At 45.1% G+C, this 19,681-nt stretch overlaps 1 protein-coding gene across 1 annotated transcript; it reads right to left on the reverse strand.

Annotated features, from left to right (window-relative positions):
* Positions 1–4,493: 4,493 nt before the first annotated feature.
* Hpx (hemopexin) lies at positions 4,494–14,300 on the reverse strand. Its single transcript, XM_048359936.1, has 10 exons — positions 14,140–14,300; positions 13,943–14,001; positions 13,782–13,853; positions 13,345–13,466; positions 11,607–11,760; positions 10,612–10,824; positions 10,239–10,376; positions 5,188–5,318; positions 4,942–5,104; positions 4,494–4,824 (listed from the first exon to the last, which is right to left on the reverse strand). Exons 1-10 carry the CDS (start codon positions 14,220–14,222, stop codon positions 4,565–4,567), a joined length of 1,395 nt encoding a protein of 464 aa, XP_048215893.1. The 5' UTR covers positions 14,223–14,300; the 3' UTR covers positions 4,494–4,564.
* Positions 14,301–19,681: the final 5,381 nt, after the last annotated feature.

Raw genomic sequence — 19,681 nt, forward strand, 5'->3', positions numbered from 1 at the left:
GCACCCCCGCGGGGCGATGCGCCCCAGGCTGCGGCCCGCGCGGCCGGCGCGGCGCGGGGGCCCCGGAGGGAGCGGGCGGCCCGGCTCCGCTCGCCGCCCGCCGGCAGTGGGAAGGCGGCGAGGACGCAGCGCCGGGGATAAGAATAGCTCGCATTGATTGACCGCGTACCCGGTGCCAGGCTCGGCGTGCAACCCGTCCCCGGGCCGTTATCCTCGCATCCGCCCGGGGCTCGTGGACGCCGGTACTGTTCTTCCCTCGCTCTTTTTTTCCCAAGAAGCAGGTGCTGAGGTTGGGGAAGGTAAGGCCGCTGCTGGCCTGCAGTCACTGGGAGTCGCCAAGTCAGACCGGGGTTGGGCTGTGTTTTACCACCCTCTGCCTCTGCCCAGTCACAGCCTAGGCCTCCGAGATGGAAAGAGTCAAGTGCCCCCCAATCGCAATACGCAAGAGGAAGGCAAGAAGGGGGAGAACGTGAATGAAAACTGTAAAGGAAGCCCTGATGGGGCAGACCCCCCCCCCCCCAGACAGTGGAATGGATTCCCTGTGGTCAGAACCCAGACCCAGAGACCCTCAAGGATAATGACAGGTGCAGCCACAAACCCTCCAGAGCACACATTTTATTTCGTAGAATCTGTTATAGTCCTATTGAACAACCGACCAGAGATGCACTCATACTAAAAGGGTTCCTAGATTGAAATTCATTATTCCAGCTCCTTTTATTAATGTTCTAAGGAGTTTCTCTAGGAACACACACACACACACACACACACACACACACACACACACACACACCTTAGTCTGAATGCAGCATCATTTTGTCAGTCCCAATAAATGGTGACACCATTGACTGGCTAGCTCACACCAGAAACATCGAGGTTGTCTGAAAATACTTCCTCTTGACTTGAGGTGGATATAAATGTTTTCACTTTCTATTATGGAAATTTCAAAATATATAGAACAATTGAACCATATAATGAGACTTCGTATACCTACCACTCATTTGCAACAATTGCCAAAGCATTATAATCTAACAAACATCTATGCTATAGGAACCATATTTTGGACTCTTAGCCATATCCACAAGATCCAAATATGGGTTAAGATTTGACAGTAACCCATTAGGAGGAGATGTCTGGCCTGCGACCTTAATAGATGAGCAAGGGTTACTTAAAACAACGAATGGGCTCATTCATTTATTCATTCAGTCACTCCTTTAAAAATACATTTCATTGTTATTCTGAAGATGAAGTATAGAGAGGTTATAGTAATATGAGTCAGGTAATAAGTACATTTCTTTCTGAACCATGTCACCCATTCCCTTACTCCCAGTTTTTCCCTTCCATTCCCACCCACAAGTTGTATAGTTCATTTTTCACATAGTGTCTAGTGAATACCACTGCTATATTTGCTCACTCTTTGACCCACCTTTTCTGTGCCCCCCTTAGCCTCCCAAAGTCAAATAAACAAGACAAAAAGAAATGACAACAAAAAAACAGCAACAAGAGAGTGTAGTTCCAATAGCAGAGCACTTGCCTAACTGACTCGAAGCTCTGAGTTCAGATTCCAGTATTGAAAATGAACAGTTAAGTGGCGAGAGGTAAGCATGAAAATTGCATGTTCACCTCTGCACTTTAGAAGATCATTTCTGGCTGTTGAGGGAGGCTAGATAGGAGAGGAAAATCGGAAATGTGGTAGCCAGCTGGGAAGCAAGAAGGTTCAGGTAGAGGACGATAATGGTTTGGAGCACAGTAATAGGACTAAGGGTGGAGAAATTTGCATAGGTTTAAGGAGGTAGAATTCAGAGTCATCATTAATCAACTGATTGATTAGCTATGGAATTGTAAAAAAAAAAGATAATGTCTAGATTTTTCTAACATGAACAGATAAAAAAGAATGCCAGAAATAATCACTCATGTACAGATGGCTTACCAAAGTATTTGTCCTTCCAAGTCCATTGAGCAAGAAGATGATGTAGTTAAGGGAAAGATCTTCAGGTAACTAGTGGGACACAAAGTATGGTGAAAATGGGGAGATGAATCTAACTAGCTAAGGAACAGAACAAAAATGCTCAGTTCACATGGAAATCTTCTTGCTAATGCATTTGTCTCAGTCTTCTAAAGTTCATTATCTGCTTCTAGGTCTGCTAAGCTTCCCAAGCAAAGAGGAATCAACCTGTGCCCTCACCCATCCCTACTCTACTGTTATTTCTCCCCCTTCTGGTATTATCTATGGCATAAAAGTAAACTAGCCTGCGAAGCACCTTGGATGTGGTATATTGTTCTGACCAATGTGGGTTCCTCTGAGGCAGCAGCTTGTTAAGATGATCACATTGAAGCCATCAGGAAGTATGGATTAAAGAAAATTTACCCAGAATTGCTTACCAAGAGTAATGGCTTAGTGTCATTTGTTTTGCTACGCCAGCCAATTAGCTTTATCAGGCCGATGGCATTCCAGTCACCTATATGAAAAATAAGAGTTTGTATCCCCACCAACAGCAAAGATCCTTCTTGAGGAAAGATAGCTTTGTCTTCCACTACATGTATTTCATATTGTTGATCTAACAAATTAACTTTCTTCCAGGTGGTGGTTTTCTTTTAAGAGATCTATAAGAAATAAAAACTTCCCATGCACTACATAAAGTAGATATCAGAATTCTGACTCAAGGGCTGGCAAGAAAGGTCCTCAACACCTTTCAACAGGACTATCCTAACACATACCCAGAACAGCACATAGGTGAGAAGAGACAATGACTGAGAAATGAACTTCGAAAATGCCAACATTTAGGGAGCCGGCAAAGCAAAAGAAGGTTAAGAAGGAAATGGAGAAGAAACAGAAGAGTAAGAGAAGAATCAGGAGAAAGTAATGTCATGGAAGAAATCCAAGAGAGGAAAGACTTTCAAGGAGAAATAAGCGGTCAATGCCATTAAATACAGCAAAGATTTCCAATAAGGTCAAGAAAAAAGAATTGTTTGAATCTGGAGGTCACAAATCCCCATTAAAGCTGGTAATAATGAAGTAGGGAGGCTTATCAACCATGGAGTGGGAATCTCAGGGCACTATGGCTGTCGGAGCTTGTTGGCTTGTGACTTCGTCCACCTAAGCCCACAAAGCAAGAGGCCTGCCAAACAGGAGGGGCTGACTCTAAACCAGATGAGGCAGGCCGTGGGCTGCAGTCTGGGTATTTCCAGGGCTCTTCCTAAATCAAAGGAATGGGTTTACCACAGGAAGATGAGTTGTACTCATTTTAAAGAAGAGGTAATTGAGGCTAGGACATGGAAGCTCTGAAGAATGGATTCCACAGACTCTATAGCTATCTTTTTTTCCCCCAAAACAAAACAACCTCCAACCTCATCTGGGTTGGAAAAGAAGAGGAGGAAAAGAGTCCCACCTGAAATCTTTTCTAGTAGTCATCAGTTTAGGACCTGAAAGTGATATTTGCTGGCCTGGATGGTGCAAATACCCTAGAGATGGAAGGGGTTCATAAGACCCTGCCTTTCAGCAGAGCTCTTGAGGCTCCGGGCTCCAGAAGAACCCCCACCCCCACCCCAACTCCTACACATCTGCAGTTGTGCTCTGCAAATGTGTTTCATGGTACCAAGTTCTTCTCTCCTCCTACTTGTCTCTAACACATAGCTAGTATCTTTGTTTCCCTACTTCACAGTCATTCCACTTGTTATGTCTAACTAAAAGCAACCAATGTCTGACTTTTTGTCTTCTGCTTAAGCTACCTGGAACTACAATCTGAGCCCTCACTCTCTGAGACAGGGACTCGGAGCCAATTCCCTTTGTAATGCACAGTTGTCCACAGACCTGTGCTTAGCCCTTGGGGCTAATTTGGGCTTCTTGTTAGCAAGTTAGTTCAGAGTTCTAGCTCTGCCTTTTACTTGCTATGCAAACTCAGCATTTCCTCTCCCTATACTCGTCCTCTTTTTTCATAGGATCTGTAAATAGTTGGGAGAAAGTTAGTGGTCTAGATTTAACCATCATCTAAGCAAGTGTGTCCCTTAGCCCTCCTCCTCCTACTTCCCTGAGTCTTGTTTGAGCTTAAGGACTTCAATAAAGGGAGGGTTAGGGGAGAGTACAGAAAGGGTGGGACAAAGGGTGAACAAATGCAGCAGTGGTACTCACTAGACACTATGTTAAAAATGAGCTGTACAATCCATAGGTAAAGATGTGAGGGAAAAACTGGAAGAGAGGGAAGGAAGGAGTGACACTGTTCCAAGGAAATGTACGTGGTACCTGACTTATGTAACTGTAACCCTCTGTACATCACCTTTACAATAGCAATGAACACACGCACACATACTCCTCGGTACATCACCTTTACAATGGTAATTAACACAAACATATAAACCCCTCTGTACATCACCTGTACAATAGCAATTAAACACACACACATATTTGAAGAACAAAAAAGAACCTCAGTAAAGAAGTTGCTAACTTTTCAACTCAAGTAAATACTGTTCTACAACTGAGGCCCAACAGTGAACCAGAAGAAGGATGGAGCTTTATTAGGAGGGAAGTGGGGAGTGGATAGAGTCAAGTCAAGCTCTTGTTGGAGGCTCCTTACTGACTGCAGCCCAGGAGGCCTGAAACTCTCTGGGGCTGGGGAAGGCTTTTAGCTGTGGTCAATTTCTCCACATCACTGTAGCAGTACAAATTGGGGCCGTGGATGAGGTATAAGCTGGGACCACTGGAAGAACATGATTTGGGGCCAAGGAACTTTTCCATACACAGGGCGCCATCAACGTTCTCATGAGGCCACGAAAGCTCAGTCCACTTAGCTTGAACTCCTGATTTCAAGTCCAGCCACCATAGCCGCCGTCCTGGAAATAAGAAACCAAGCATCAAATAGCTTCATGCCATAGAGATTCTGACTTATCCCTTCTCACACTCTGGTGGAGATCAGTGCCATGGGGAAGCAGCACCCAGAAGCCTCTCACCTGCCATGATATAGAGTCGAGAAGAGCCAGGGCAGGTAAAGGCTGCATCCACAGACTCAAGGCTGATTCCATAGGGGCTCCCAAGTTCCTTCTCCAGCCGCTTTGGATACCCAGAGGCTAGAATATAGCCTCCCTTGACCAGGAATACATACACCTGAGTGCCCTAAAGGACAAAGAACAGCAGTCAACAGAGAACTGGATATTCTTGGTCCGGTTTTCATCTCAAGCCTTTCTTAGAACACATACCTGGATCAGATAGAGTTTATCCTCCCAGGAAAAGGCAGCATCCACTGCTGAAGGACCGTTGGGCCATTGATGAGCAATGGGCCAGCTATGCCACCCGTCCTGGCTGCTATCCAGACGCCAATAGTGGGAACCTGTGGGGTATCAGAAACGGTGCTAATTCTGGTACCCAAACCCCAGGCATTAAAGATGCTCTGGTGATTCATGAGAGGGAGAAAAGGCTAAGAAGGAAAAGGTAAAAAGTGAGAGAAAGAAGTAGAGAAAGATGTTGGTCATCAGTGTTGGAAACTGTAGCCCAGCTGGAACTGGAGTTAGCAGGTCCCTGACAGAAGCATGTGTGAAAGCCAATATGACAGGATTTGGTGGAAGCATCCTGCATATATCTGAGGTGTTTATGTGCAGAGATCTGGTTATAGATAATGTTGTGGACAGAAGTTCGAATAAAAGTGTTCCAAACTTGGTTGGGATTTTGTTTTGTTGGTGGTGTGGCAGTACTGGGGTTTGAACTCAGGATCTTGGCATTTTCCTTTAGTTGTTTGTGTTGGGTTTTTTTTTTTTCACTCAAAACTGATGTTCTACCACTTGAGTCACAGCTCCAGATCTGGCTTTTTGGTGGTTAATTGGTAGTTAATAAGAGTTCTCATAGACCTTCCTGCCCTGGCTGATTTCAAAGCTTGCTCTTCAGATCTCAGACTTCTGAGTAGCTAGGATTATAAGCATGAGTGACTAGAACTGGGCTTTGGCTGTGTTTTCTGATCCTTGTGAGATGGCAAGAGAATGAGGGTATAGCTTACTCACCACCCAGTGTTTCTATTCCTCCTTTTATAAAAATTCATTAAAGGAATTATTGAGGCATCCGTTCATTCTTTTACTTCTCAGGCCCCTTCAATTAATCTTATGTTTCCTTCCTCCATTGAAAATGTTCTTTCCTCCAAATCTAATGGTTAGGGGCTGGGGATATGGCCTAGTGGCGAGAGAGCTCGCCTTGTATACATGAGGCCCTGGGTTCCATTCCCCAGCACCACATATACAGAAAACGGCCAGAAGTGGCGCTGTGGCTCAGGTGGCAGAGTGCTAGCCTTGAGCAAAAAGGAAGCCAGGGACAGTGCTCAGGCCCTGAGTCCAAGGCCCAGGACTGGCCAAAACACACACACACACACACACAAAAAAACAAATCTAATGGTTAATTCACCTCTACATCTCAACAGCACTTGACTGCTCACCACTCCTTTCTTAAATGTCTCTCTCTCTCTCTCTCTTGCTGCCACTCTCATGCCAGTACAGGGACTTAAACTCAGGGCCTGGACGCTATCCCTTAGCTCACTCAAGGCTGGTCTACAATTTAAACCATAGTTCTACTTTGGGCTTTTTGTTGTTCATTAATTTTAGATAAGATCCTCACAGACTTTCCTGCCTGTCTGGCTTCAAACTGCCAAAATCTCAGCCTCCTGAGTAGCTAAGATTAGAAGTGTAAGTCTTATACTCTCAATCGGCTTTTTCATTCATAGCTAGCACTCTACCGCTCAAGGCATACCACTGCCCAGCTTTCTGCTAATTACAAATGGAGTCTCACAGACTTTTTCTCCCTGGACTGGCTTCAAACTGTAGTCCTCTAAGTCTCAGCCTTCTGAATAGGTAGGATTATAGCCATGAGCCACTGGCACCCAGTTCGTATCTTGGTGACTTTTCTCTTTAGCCTTGTATTAGCAGGTTGGAGTCCCCTAATTTGACCTTTTCCATATGCCCTCACTCTATTGGTGATCTTACCTAGTTCTGGGGCTTCAAATATCACCTATAAGCTGAGGGCTTCCTGTTAATTCTCTTCTTCTCTGACTGACCTCACATTTGAACTTCAGGCTCAAACTTGATTGGCCTACCTAATATATTCATCTGTGTTATTAGGCACACACACACACACACACACACACTTCTTAGTGTTTCCCAATTCTAGAAAAATAATCAACCATCCCATCGTCTACTCTCCCAAAGGCTGTTATTCTTCTTGAACCTTCCCTTTCCCCTTTCCAGTCTCACCACTACGCTCTCTATCAGCTGATACTGTCAGCTCTACCTCCAAAATGCATCACAATGGCCCCTCACCAGCTCGGATGCTGTCCTGCTAGTGCAAGCTGTCATCTGCTCCAGGAACTACCGGCTAGAGTCTGAGCTTACATAATCATAGCTATATGGCTTATGCTCCCCAAGAAACCAGGATGATCTTCCAAAACCAAGTCAGAGCATATCACAGCTCCACTCAAGGCCCTGGCTTCCCTTTCCAGAAAATCCTTACCAGACCTACCAGGCTCTGCTCTTCTCATTCAAGTCAACAGGTCAGCTCTTTCTGTGTTCCAGTTAACTGGCCTTCTTTTTTGATTCCTCAAAGTATTTGCCTCTCACTCTCTCTACAATACTTTTTCTCCAAGGCTTTATGTGGTCAATCCTTTTTATCACTGAAATATTTGCTTTAAAAAAGTCATTCTTAGTTGGGTGCCATTGGCTCACACCTGTAATTCTAGTAGCTATTCAGGAGGCTGAGACCTGAGGATTGTAGTTCAAAACCAGGAAAGTCTATGAGACTCTTACCTCCAATTAAATATCAAAAAGCCAGAAATGGAGCTGTGGTTCAAGTAGTAGAGTGCTAGCCTTAAGCATAAAAAGCTCAGGGCCAGTTGGATATTGGTGGCTTACTCCTGTAATCCTAGCTACTCAGGAGACTGTGATCTGGGGATTGCAGTTCAAAGCCAGCCCAAGCAGAAAACTTCCTGTGAGATTCTTATCTCCAGTAAACCACTCAAAAATCACCAGAAGTGAAGCTACAGCTCAAACTGGTAGAACACTAGCCTTGAGCAAAAGAGCTCAGGGACCACCAACCAAAAAAGAAAAAAAGAAAAAAAAGAATAAGCTCAGGGATAGTGCCCAGGCCCTGAGTTCAAACCTCAGTATTAACACAAAACAAAACAAAAAACTCATCCTTTCAGAACACTGGGCCCTCATTCTCCTCTGTCACATTAATCTGTCCTATTTTTAGTAGCTCTTAATACTACGTGAAAGTATTCTCTTTCTTCTTTCTTTGCTATGTGCTCTCTCTCCCTCCCCCCACCCCCAGTGACTTTCTGAGGGCAGACATCCCATCTTGTCTCAATACCTAGGATGTCTAGTACCTCTCAGGCACTTTTTCTATGTTCTTATCATTACCTTACTTTTGTATCTGATCATACAAATCAATGCCTCTCATGTGTCTAATAAATATGTGCTGAATAAATACCCAATGTTCTTGCCACAGCACAAGCTCCCCTCGTGAACTGAGTTTGTCATAACAGGTCATACCTGCTTTCCCTTCCTGCTGAATCTATCCTGTTCAGCCCGCCCCCCTCCATTTTGAAAATACAAACAGTCTTTCTCTTTGTGCAAGGGAGTGATGAGTCTCCAACCCATCTATAGCCGATCTAAATTGACCAGCAACCACTTCAGTGTGTTCTGGTATGAAGACATGGGGCTGGGCCATTCAGAATCAGATCAGATCAGAGAAGGAGAACTTGTCAGAGGGATCTGTAACTGAAAGGTCATGAAGTAAAGAGAAAATGGAGATGCCACAATGGTCCCATGTGCCACCCAAAGTTGTGAAGAGCAGAGAGGGTGGAAAGGAAAGGAGACAGATTTAAAGGAGGAGATAGAGCGCCAGCTCCATGCTGAGCAGTTTGGTATTTCCACCAAAACCATGTGTCCTCACCTGGGTGTATATCATTAATATCATGGTGCTCTCATGGTTGTGTACCCTTGCAACAACTATGGAAAATATATGATGCTTTTCATCTAGGAGTTCGGGTATGTCCTCTTTGTAGCCATGTGGACTTGAAGTCCAGTGAGTTCTCTATGGCTGATTTTCTTTATATTTTAGTGTGAATCCTGTGCTACTATTCTCTCAAATTTCAATCTCTCTCACTTTCTCTCTCTCTGCCCCTCCCCCCATACACACTGTTCTAGTGATTCCATGTTCTCACCATAGTGGCATATTACTTATATGTTCTTACTATGTTACAAGTTCTAGGTTAAGTTCTATATTGCCACTGTATGTGTATTTCATTCCAGCTATACATTTGCGTTATAGTACATGTGCCTGCTGAGGGTATATGGTCTCCAGATGGATGGGTGTGTTCCAAGTGGAACTTGGAACATGTGTTCCAAGTGGAACTTGGCAATCATAATAGATCAGGTTGATCCAGGAGTTAAGATCAAAAAGTTTTTTCACTTTTCTATGTTCTTAGTACTTACCCTACTTTCATATCTGATCACACATATATCTTCCCTTGAGTGTAATGTAGTTGATCATATCCTCCCTAGGAGATAGGGACACAACACTACCTGCCTGATGAATCTTACAACCCCCCCCCACACACACACATTTCACTGGATGGATTTGTACCAATTGGTGCCACAGGTCAAGGCAAGGAATGAATGTGCATTGACATTCAGAGGAGAAAACTCCTTGAAGTCACCTTCCAAAAGTCAAGGGTACTCAGTGTTTCTTGTCTGTTTCTCAGTAATGAGAATATCTCATCCACAAGTGATATAGAGCCCAAAGACCTAGATATATAGGAACTAGTCACCTGGGAAAAGATGGAGTTCTTGAAGATTAATTCAGGAGGAGCCAGAATATCCAGAAAGACAGGCAAGAGCAAAGGGACACCAGGAGACATAGAAACCTAGGGACGCAGACAGAGCACGAGTGAGCCGGAGAACTGTCTCAGCGGCACACAGGGCAAGGAAGACATGAGGAATCACTGGAACTGAGAAGTCCATAGAGGGCATAGATGACACGGGAGTAGATGACACTGGGAAGTGATCATGTGGATGAGGTTACAGTCCTGGACAATGAGAGACAAGGGTGGGAAACCTGCATCAGAGGAGGTGCAGGCACAAGAAAGCCTGCTAACGGTGGAAGGCAGAGGGAGACAAAATAGAAGACATAATGATGAAAACAGGAAATGTATCATGGATGAGAGGTGCAAGTAAAAGAAGAGGACAGAAACTGGGGAGGTGGAGGGATTTCTCACCACTGAAGGCATATGTGGACCCATGGTTGTCAGACATCAATGCAGACAGGACTAGACCCGGATTACAACGCGAATACTCGGGACCATGGCGGGTGCCATTCCCTTGGCCAGTTCCATTCTTGTGTCTACTACCATGGCCTGCGGGAGGGAAAAGGAGAAAGAAACAGATCAGAAGGCAGACTGGGGGCTAAGGAGGAAACGATGGCTACGGTTAGTAAGAGTGTGGGTTTTCCCCTGTGAGGACAATGAAAATAGACTAGGGTAAGAGCAATGTGTTCCAACAGAGTTAATGTGAGAGCTGGGTACGCGGAAAGCACAGGCTCAGGAAAAGCAGATGACTTCCAGTAGGTCCCAGGCACTGGGGTGTCCTCACCTCTTCCAGGGCAGGACATGAAGTAGTCTCGGGCATCCAGAGGGTATCTGGGAGGAACCTCTCCTGTGACAGGGTTGAAGCGCAGGAAGTGGTGGCCCTGGAAGCAGTAGTAGCGTTCAAGCCACCTCAGGGCGGCAGTGCAGTTCCCAACAGCTGGCCAGGAACGCTCTTTTATGGTTCTTGTAGCCAAGTCCCAGAACCACTTGCGGTTACCTTTGTAAAAAAAAAAAAAAAATTAGTGAAGCTAAGTTATGACTGCCTGTGCTTGCTCTGGGACCCAGGATGTATACAGTACAGTATTAACAACATGGGGTACACAGTGAAGCAAGGAGATGTTTGAGAAGAGTGATCCTTCAAACAAAACTCCGCAGCAAAGTACATACAATAAGCTCAGCAATAGAGTCCAGGAGAAGTTCTCAAGGAAGTTGATTCTTAAACAGAAAGCTTGTAACATTCCCTACACAAGAGGGAAGATGGGGGGCTGGGAATATGGTCTAGCAGTAGTGTACTTCCTCAGCACCACATAAACAGAAAAATCCAGAAGTGGCACTGTGGCTCAAGAGGTAGAGTGCTAGCCTTGAGCAGAAAGAAGCCAGGGACAGTGCTCAGGCCACAAGTCCAAGCCCCAGGACTGGCCAAAAAAAATAAAAATTAATGCATGAAGCAAATGGGGAATAATCTTATGTGTAAGGGAATGATAAAATTCAGAACTGGAGAATCAATAAGGGTTTGGTCATCATGAGCCTTATACAAGACTAAAGAGTATAGATTTGTCCTAAGCTCGTAGGGAATAGTGGAGGACTTTTAGCCTAGGCACCTTTATTAGAATGGTGCCTCCTCTTTCTCCTACCTGATGACTAGACCATAACTGGCTTCCCTCTTGTCCTTACTAAAACCATATAGTGGCTACTCCTATTACTAGTGGCACCATTGCTCCTTTGCCACTGTTTACTGCTTCTCTAGGCTCTAGGAAGAAGATGATGCCTTCTACTGACCTTGGAAGAAGATGATGCCTTCATTATGACATTCCCCACGGTGACACTCTACAGCTGCATCCACTGGAAACGGGATCCCGGGAAATTCGTCCTGAAGCAGCTTTGGATATCCATTCTCCTTCTCTTCAGGAGGGTACACCCAGACTTTGTCACCCTGCAACCAAAAGGACTCCCTTTTGAACTACCCTCTCAAGTGCCACTCTGCATCCACACACAGTGGTTTTGACCTGTTATTCATACACAATATCCTCTTGTATCCCACATACTTTTAGTCTATCTAGGGACAATGATGTGATATCCTTTGCATAATTCCTAATCTGAGTTTTACTGTACAAACACAGTTGCTATTATTATAAAACACATATCTGGCATACATAGAGAGATAGATCTATAGATATTCCCGAGGCATACTTAATCTATCAATTTTGGTCAGCATATCCACAAGTAGTTATCCTACAATCATTCATGCATTCATGTGTTCATTAAGTTATGCACTCATTAAAGAAGCAGTTTCTAAATGCGTATTACATGCCAAGTATTGAGAGGCACTGGAGATTAACGGGTGACAAGATCCCTTGTATGGAAACAGAAACAATTCCCATCATAGCCATATACCCACCAAAATGATTTTTCTTAATATGCAAAGAGCACTGTGAATACAAGGAAAATGCCTAAGTCTGCCTGGGAAAGCCCCAAAGGCTTTACAGTAAAGAGGACAAAATTGGCCCAAGAACTGAAAAATGAGTGGATATTTTCTGGTCAGACATGTGAAACCGGATCTGGTGTTCCGGCTGAGGTCACCCAGACAGGGTGTGTGGAATGGATTGCAAAGCAACATTTGGGGAGTAGTTGAGGATATCTGAAAGGAGAGAGCAAAAAGATGTAGAAGCTGACAGGGCTGCTCCAACTACACAGCATGTTTGGCACATTCGGAGGCTGTTCTTCTAAGCAGACACAGCTTGGGCCAGGACACTTGTCTTGGTGTATTTCATCTTTCACCCACTCCTTTGGCCAGGCATTGGGAAGAGCCTGCCCTGTAGATGAAGGGGACGGGGTATGGGGTTGTGAAAGCCAAGGGAAGAAACTGAAGTAAGAAATGGACAGCCTACTGTGTTAGGTATAAGAGAGCCAGCTAGACAAAGATCAGGACTCAAGAATGGCCACTGGATGTGCCTTCTGGGCCCATATGCAAACAAATTCCCTTAACCCCAGCTTTTTTTTTTTTTTTTTTAAGGAAATAAAGGTACAAGAGAAGGAAGCTTGGTATATGTCAGTATGAGCCCGGCTCTAGTTTTAATGTGTCCCCCAAAGGTCATTTGTTGGAAACTTTATCCTCAATGCAACAGAATTGGTGGGTGGAGCCAATAGAGATAATTGGATCATCATGAATGGATTAACTGCACCCTTGCATTAATGTGACAACAGGAGTGAGCTTGTTATCACAAGAGTAGGTTGCTATGAAAGCAAGATTGGACCTTTCTTGCTCTCTTGCTCCAGCCCTGTCTTGCTTTGGTGCTGCCTTTACAACTATGCTATATCACAGCAAGAATTCCTTTGCCAGACTTCCACAGCCATGAGCCAAATAAATTACTGTTCACTTAAATGATCTAGTCTCGGGTATTCTGTAATAACAGCAGAAAATGGACTAAGACAAGCTTCGTGTCAGAGAAACCTGAGAAAAGGTCATAGATCGATTCCAGTTCTGTGTGGCCAAACTCTGCCCTTGGCCCAGCAGTACCTTGATCAGAAAGACACTGTTGGAATCACGACGAAATGCAGCATCCACAGAACTGGTAGAATTCTTCCATTTCTCGGAGATCAACTCCCGGACTCCTGTGTGACCCTTCCACACAAATTCCCCTTTAAAAAAAAAATCCACACTCACTGAGAGACCAACAACAAAGTTTTGTGCGACTGAGACCATTACAGAGAAGCTGCCAGTGACATCCATGGATATTTCCCAAGTCCACCCACAAAAGGAGTCAGTCTCTGAAGAGGAACACAGGTGAGGTCCCCAGAGCTCCTCCTCACTATTTTTGTGTGCTTTCTGGTGTTTGTTGTCTTGCTATGTAGCTCAGGCTGGCCTTGAACTTATGATCCTCCTGCTTCAGTCTCCCCCCCACCCCCAATATGCTGGAATTACAGATGTGCCACCAAGCCCTTTGAAAAACCTACCTTTGAAAAACAGCATGGTCCCATTGCCATCCAGGGTGGTAGCATCGAAACTCCAGCCATCAGAGCAGCGTTCTGGGGTGGAGGTAAGGAATTTTGCAAAGTGAAAAACCAGTAAGATGAAAAAACACAGAGACACATGTGATAGGGAATTAGAGCCTCACCGATGACACCTGGGTCTAGTTTGGGCCCAGTTCCTCCTTCAGCAACATTCCCCGGGGAACTAGAGAGAACACAGAAAAATGCCTGGATCCACAGTGACCCGTATATCTTCGTTAGCTCTTGACCCAGCCCTAAAACCTGGATGCATGTGTCCAAACCCAGACCACAATCTTCCGTCCCTCGTCCCAGCCTCACTCACGTTGGAAGAGGGCTGGCAAGAGCCAGAGACCAGCACAGGCCTACCAAGGCCAGTGCAACGGGTGTTCCCAGTGTCCTAGCCATGCTGAGCAAGAGAAGAGAAGCCCAGGGACAGCTTTGGACAGCAGGGGCTGAACTTATATAGTGTTGGTGGCAGCACCACCTCCATTTCCAACCCTATTGGGAATAAGCAGTCCCCAGGACTATGCTAATATTGGTTGATTGCATCACCACCAATAAGGTCAAGGGCTGGAATGAAATCTGACTCCAGGACTCCCTCTTCCCGGTAGCAGCCACCATCCCCCCTGGCCCCCACCTCCAGCAATGACAAGTCCAAGCTTGCAGTCCATTGTGATTCTCACCACACACTGGTAATGGGTCTGGGTGTCCCTAAATCTGAGAAGGAAAGAGAGTAAGGATTGTAGTTCGATGGCTAAGTTTCCTTCTTACAGTGGGGAGGTGAAAAGAGGTGGGAACTAGAATTTTTGTGTACTTAGTGTCAAGCTTGATCAACTAAAGCTCTCAGGCAACTAAAGAAACCAATACTTCCATGTGCTTAGCAACCACACACTGACAAACTTACTCTGAAATACTCAAGAGAACTGCTTTCCCAGAGCTCCAGTCATCAGGGGCACCCTGGGTACCCTAAGCCTTTCAGCTTTATCTCTGACTCACCTTTGCCAAATGTCCTAGCCTCAAACTTTGCTGGCAAAGGATGTCGCAAAAATGCCTGGAAGGGCGAAGGCTGACAGGAATGGAGCGCAAGAGGAGGTGTCTCTCCATTGAGGCGCATTTCCACCACTAGTAATTAGTCTTTCTTGGTAGTTTCCACCTTAGGGGAGCAATACTTTATTTACTCATCACAGAACGAGTAGAACTGTAATGAAGGTTTCATAATATTTACAGCTGAATGTCGACTTAAATGTTGCCTTCTCAATAAACGTTTTCCTGACCAGTTTATCCAACCATTTCAGACTCTTCCTCATTTCCATTTACTTACTGAGACTCAGAATCGTTTCACCAGTCTGTGTCTTGAATGAAGTGTTGCTTATTTGTTTTATTGCTTTGGTTCTGCTTTTGTTTTGTGGTGGTGGCAGTCAAAGCCAAGACCTTGCACATGCTAGGCAAATGCTCTACCAATGAGACACATTCTTAGCTTTGTTTTATGAGTCTAGGTTTTGCTTTGTTTGTTTTGCTTGTCGTGTTTATCTTTCTATCCCATTCTATCTACAATATTGTTAGGTCTAAAACAGCATCTAATAATGGCTCAATAGGTAAATGAAAAATTTATTTCAAGTGCCGACTTGCGTTGCTAATGCTGCACTCAAATCCCTACCTATGAAAATTAAATGACCTGGCTTGAGGTAAGTAGAATATTAGTAACTAGGTATATTGTAACAGAGAACATTCTGAAACCTAGGTGTTCCAGATCCCCCGCCCCCCCCCCCCCCCCCGCTGCCACTGCTTTTTTATCTGACAATCCTGTATCCCTTCCCACTGTTCCAGTCCCACAACTCTCTCCCTCCAGAGATCCTACCTGCTGGCTCTGGTACCTGCTTTCCTTGGTCATCCCTGGAGCCTCCCCCAGTCTGCCTCCTTTACACCTCAGGCTTGGCTACTGTGCCAGAAGAAAATCATAGCTAGAATCAGCAATGGACCACAATGAGATTCCTGGATCCCTGCTCCCTAGACAAGCCTGTCACATGACTCCATACCCCTGACTGCAAACCTTAACAAAAGGTCTGTGATCCCCACTCCTTTTGTGTGTGTGGGGCGGGGAGGGGAGCTTACTGGAGAGGCTCTTATATATACTGAACATGTACTCTATCACTAAGCTATATACCCTCAGCCCTGAGATGGCTTTTCTACTCTACAAAGATACCTCTCCACAAAATCAAATAAAAATGATAAAGATTTCTGGGACCTCTGGAACATGCCAGCAGACTTCTGCCATCCACATTCTCTCATGACTTACAAGTGAAAATGTGTTCCTTAACATCATTTCCTGCTCATAAGTCACTAGGCAAAGCTGGACTCCTGGGCTGGGAATATGGCCTAGTGGCAAGAGTGCTTGCCTCCTACACATGAAGCTCTTGGTTCGATTCCCCAGCACCACATATATGGAAAACGGCCAGAAGGGGCGCTGTGGCTCAGGTGGCAGAGTGCTAGCCTTGAGCGGGAAGAAGCCAGGGACAGTGCTCAGGCCCTGAGTCCAAGGCCCAGGACTGGCCAAAAAAAAAGCTGGACCCCTCACGGAGCAATGAGACCGCTTCCATGCTGACCCCCATCTTACCCCACTTCAGTGCTTCCTCACTGGACTTGCTACACCCCAACTGCTGGACACTGGGCGCTGGGCACTGGGATTCCTCAACTCTCCTTTACCTTTTCTTTCCTTCATGGCCTCTGCAAATTTCCATAATCTTCTGGAAATCCTCCCTGCTGAACACCCATAACCCTTATCAGCAATTTCCTTTACCATTGGTTTACAGCTGCCAGTGTCCTCTCTATATGTCCTATAGACTTTGCTGAGCCTACCTGGGGAGAATGAAGCTTCCACCCCAAGTCATAGATAACCCCCTTGACCCCCACAGAAAACCCATAGGGAAAGTCTTCCTGAGTCCTATTACTGCAGGTCCAGGGAATGGTCTTTAGCCCCACAGGCCTCTTTGAACAGAAACAGAACATGCACTAGATGATAGTTTATTTAATATGGCTACTTCTTTCCGACACTGCTCTCGTCCCCTTCACAGCACCCCTGGATCCATCATTTATCCCAGAGGAGTGATTTCTGGCCCCTCTTTACTGTTTCCTCGCTTGTCTCACCTGGGGTGGCTTAGATACTTTATCAGGACCTCCAGGGATTAGGCTCTTGGAGCCTTCTGCATACAAGTGGCCTGGTAGCCTGGGTTAAATCTCAAATTCTAGTGGGAGCTGAGAAGTTGAGGGCCATATCCATTTGGGAACCAGGACTGTGTTACAAATCAGGGCTTTCCCTGCCTTAGACATCAGTCGTTAAATATGTACTAGCACACTCCTTTATACAGTTAGGAACACAGCCAGAGGGGTCAGGCAGCCAGGGTTCAAATTAGGTTTCCAACACTTGTGACTTGTAACCCTGACGCTGATTACCAGCACCAGGTAACTCAAGTATCCAAGAAAGGGCTGACCTTTCTATCAGTTGCTCTCCCTAGGAAGGGTCTCCTTTGCTACAGTCTTTCCAATCCTCAGGCTTAGATAAGAAGCATGGCTATATTTGCGCCCAAGTGCCCCCTGGAGGCCAAAGGAACCAGTTCGCTCTCACCAATAAACTACAAAGCAGGGCCCACCCAGTTTTGTTTTGTTTGTTTGTTTTTTCCTACCTTTTCTTGCTCCTCCCAGCCACGGTTAGAAGGGCTTAGTGGCTCACCTCAATTCTCCTTTCACTTCCCCTGCAAACCTCTGCTCTCCAGAGGATATAAACCTCAGTCTTCACTTTTACACCTTTTTCCCCCTTGAGGCCTCAATCTCATGCTTGATTTCCTGGGGACTTCTAAGCACATAAAAAGTCAACATTCTTCTCTTTGCTGCTGTCTTTCCAAGCCAGTCAGCTTTCTGACTTCCCCCAGAAAGGTCTGAATATGGGTTTGCAAGTGTCTTCACAGACAGAACTTTATCGGATGCCAGGGGCCACTTTAAGCTGGGCATAGAGAGCCCTGCGATTCCTTGGGATGGTTACGTGTGCAACCTACTGGGGAGTTGATCTGAGCTGACACTTCTGAGGCCCACTGAATACTGGGTGTCCAGGGCCTGGTGCCTCAGCTAGATGCTCCACAGCAGAGATGGAACTTCCCCTCCCGGGGTTAGAAGGCTTAGGGATAAAATTCAGACAGCCAAGAAGAGCTCACTGCTCCCAACATGATTTTCTTTTGCTATAATGGGATCTTCCGAATAGCCTAGTGTTTTTTCTCTCTGTGAGTTAATAATAATAATACAATTCACTCATATCTATTAGGCATCTCTATGTATCTGGCACTATGCTTAACATTTGATACAGACTGTTTCAGCTCATCAAATGTATATGTGCATGTGTAAAAACTGCTATGGTTTGAATGTTTTTATCCTTTTCAAATTCATGTGCTGGAAGCTTAGGTGGGATCTCATGGGAAGGGTTTTGGGTAGGAAAGGAGGGAGGGAGGGAGGGAGGGAAGAAAGAAGGAAGGAAAGAAGGAAGGAAGGAAGGAAGGAAGGAAGGAAGGAAGGAAGGAAGGAAGGAAGGAAGGAAGGAAGGAAGGAAGGAAGGAAGAAAATCACCAGACACCAAATCTACCAATACTTTAATCTTGGACTTCCAAGCTTCCGGACTTAGGAGAAATAAATTTCTGTCCTCTACAAATTACACAATAATTGATATTTTGTTTTACCAGACAGTACTATTAGTCCTATTTTATGAACAAAAAAATCAACATTCAGTTTTTGGTTTAAAAATTTTTTTACTAGGGATTAAACTCAGGGCTTCACATTAGCAAGGCAGATGCCCTACCATTCGAACCATACCTCTAGCCCCATTTTGTCTTGGTGATTTTCCAGGTAGGGCCTTGCTTTATTCCAGGAAATCTTCTGACCCATACTTTCCCATGTCACTGGGAATGACAGGCACCCAGATATCAACCATCACCTGTAGCTAAGATTACAGGAGGGTGCCACCACATCCAGTCATTGAGATGGAGTCTCATGAACTTTTATGCCCCAGCTGGCCTTGGATCTTGAGCCCTCAATCTCTAACCTCCCAAGTAGCTAGGATTGGACCACTGTACCTAGTGACACTAGGAAACTTAACCAAGTCACTTAGCCAAGTCATAAGTGTTGGAAACCTAATTTGATCCCTGGCTGCCTGACCCCTCTGGCTATGTTCCTAACTCTATAAAGGAGTGTGCTAGTAAATATTTAACAACTGATGTCTAAAGCAGGGAAATCCCTGATTTGTAACATTTGCTGACTTCTTGATTAGCCTTTGGCAAACAATCAAGTTACAAGCAAGGTATGACCATGGACAAATAAATGGTATTCCTACCACATGATCAAAGTGGTGTAAAGAAATTCAGAGCATAGGTAATATAGTAAAATGCAGCAAAACAGGATGTTGTAACAGGTTTTGAGTAATCTTCAGCCTTAACAAAGGGGGTTCATATATTTTAAACTGTTAATAATGGTTGGCTTTTAACAACCAGCTCTCCAAGAAATGAAAAATTGATAAGCAGCTGGCATGAACCTATATGAACCAGGTCTAGCACCCCACCTACCACGCTGACCAAATGTACAAGACGAGGATTCTACCCCCTCTCCTTCATTGCTGCTGCTTCAGCACCTAGGATGCTTGAAATTCTGCATGTATTGCATAACTAAAGAATTGTGTGAGGCTGGGAATATGGTTTAGTGGTAGAGCGCTTGCCTTGCATGCATGAAGCCCTGGGTTCGATTCCTCAGCACCACATATACAGAAAAACCTGGAAGTGGCGCTGTGACTCAAGAAGTAGAGTGCTAGCCTTGAGCAAAAAGAAGCCAGG

Source organism: Perognathus longimembris, chromosome 13, assembly GCF_023159225.1.
Source record: "Perognathus longimembris pacificus isolate PPM17 chromosome 13, ASM2315922v1, whole genome shotgun sequence".
Taxonomy (NCBI): Eukaryota; Metazoa; Chordata; class Mammalia; order Rodentia; family Heteromyidae; genus Perognathus; species Perognathus longimembris.

Coding starts and splice junctions, on each gene's coding strand:
- Hpx (XM_048359936.1), bottom strand. CDS start 14,222: ATGGCTAGGACACTGGGAACACCCGTTGCACTGGCCTTGGTAGGCCTG. Junction 10,825..11,606: donor AGGCATCATCTTCTTCCAAG/GTCAGTAGAAGG, acceptor TTTTTTACAAAG/GTAACCGCAAGTGGTTCTGG. Junction 5,319..10,238: donor GTCCACATATGCCTTCAGTG/GTGAGAAATCCC, acceptor GATACCCCACAG/GTTCCCACTATTGGCGTCTG.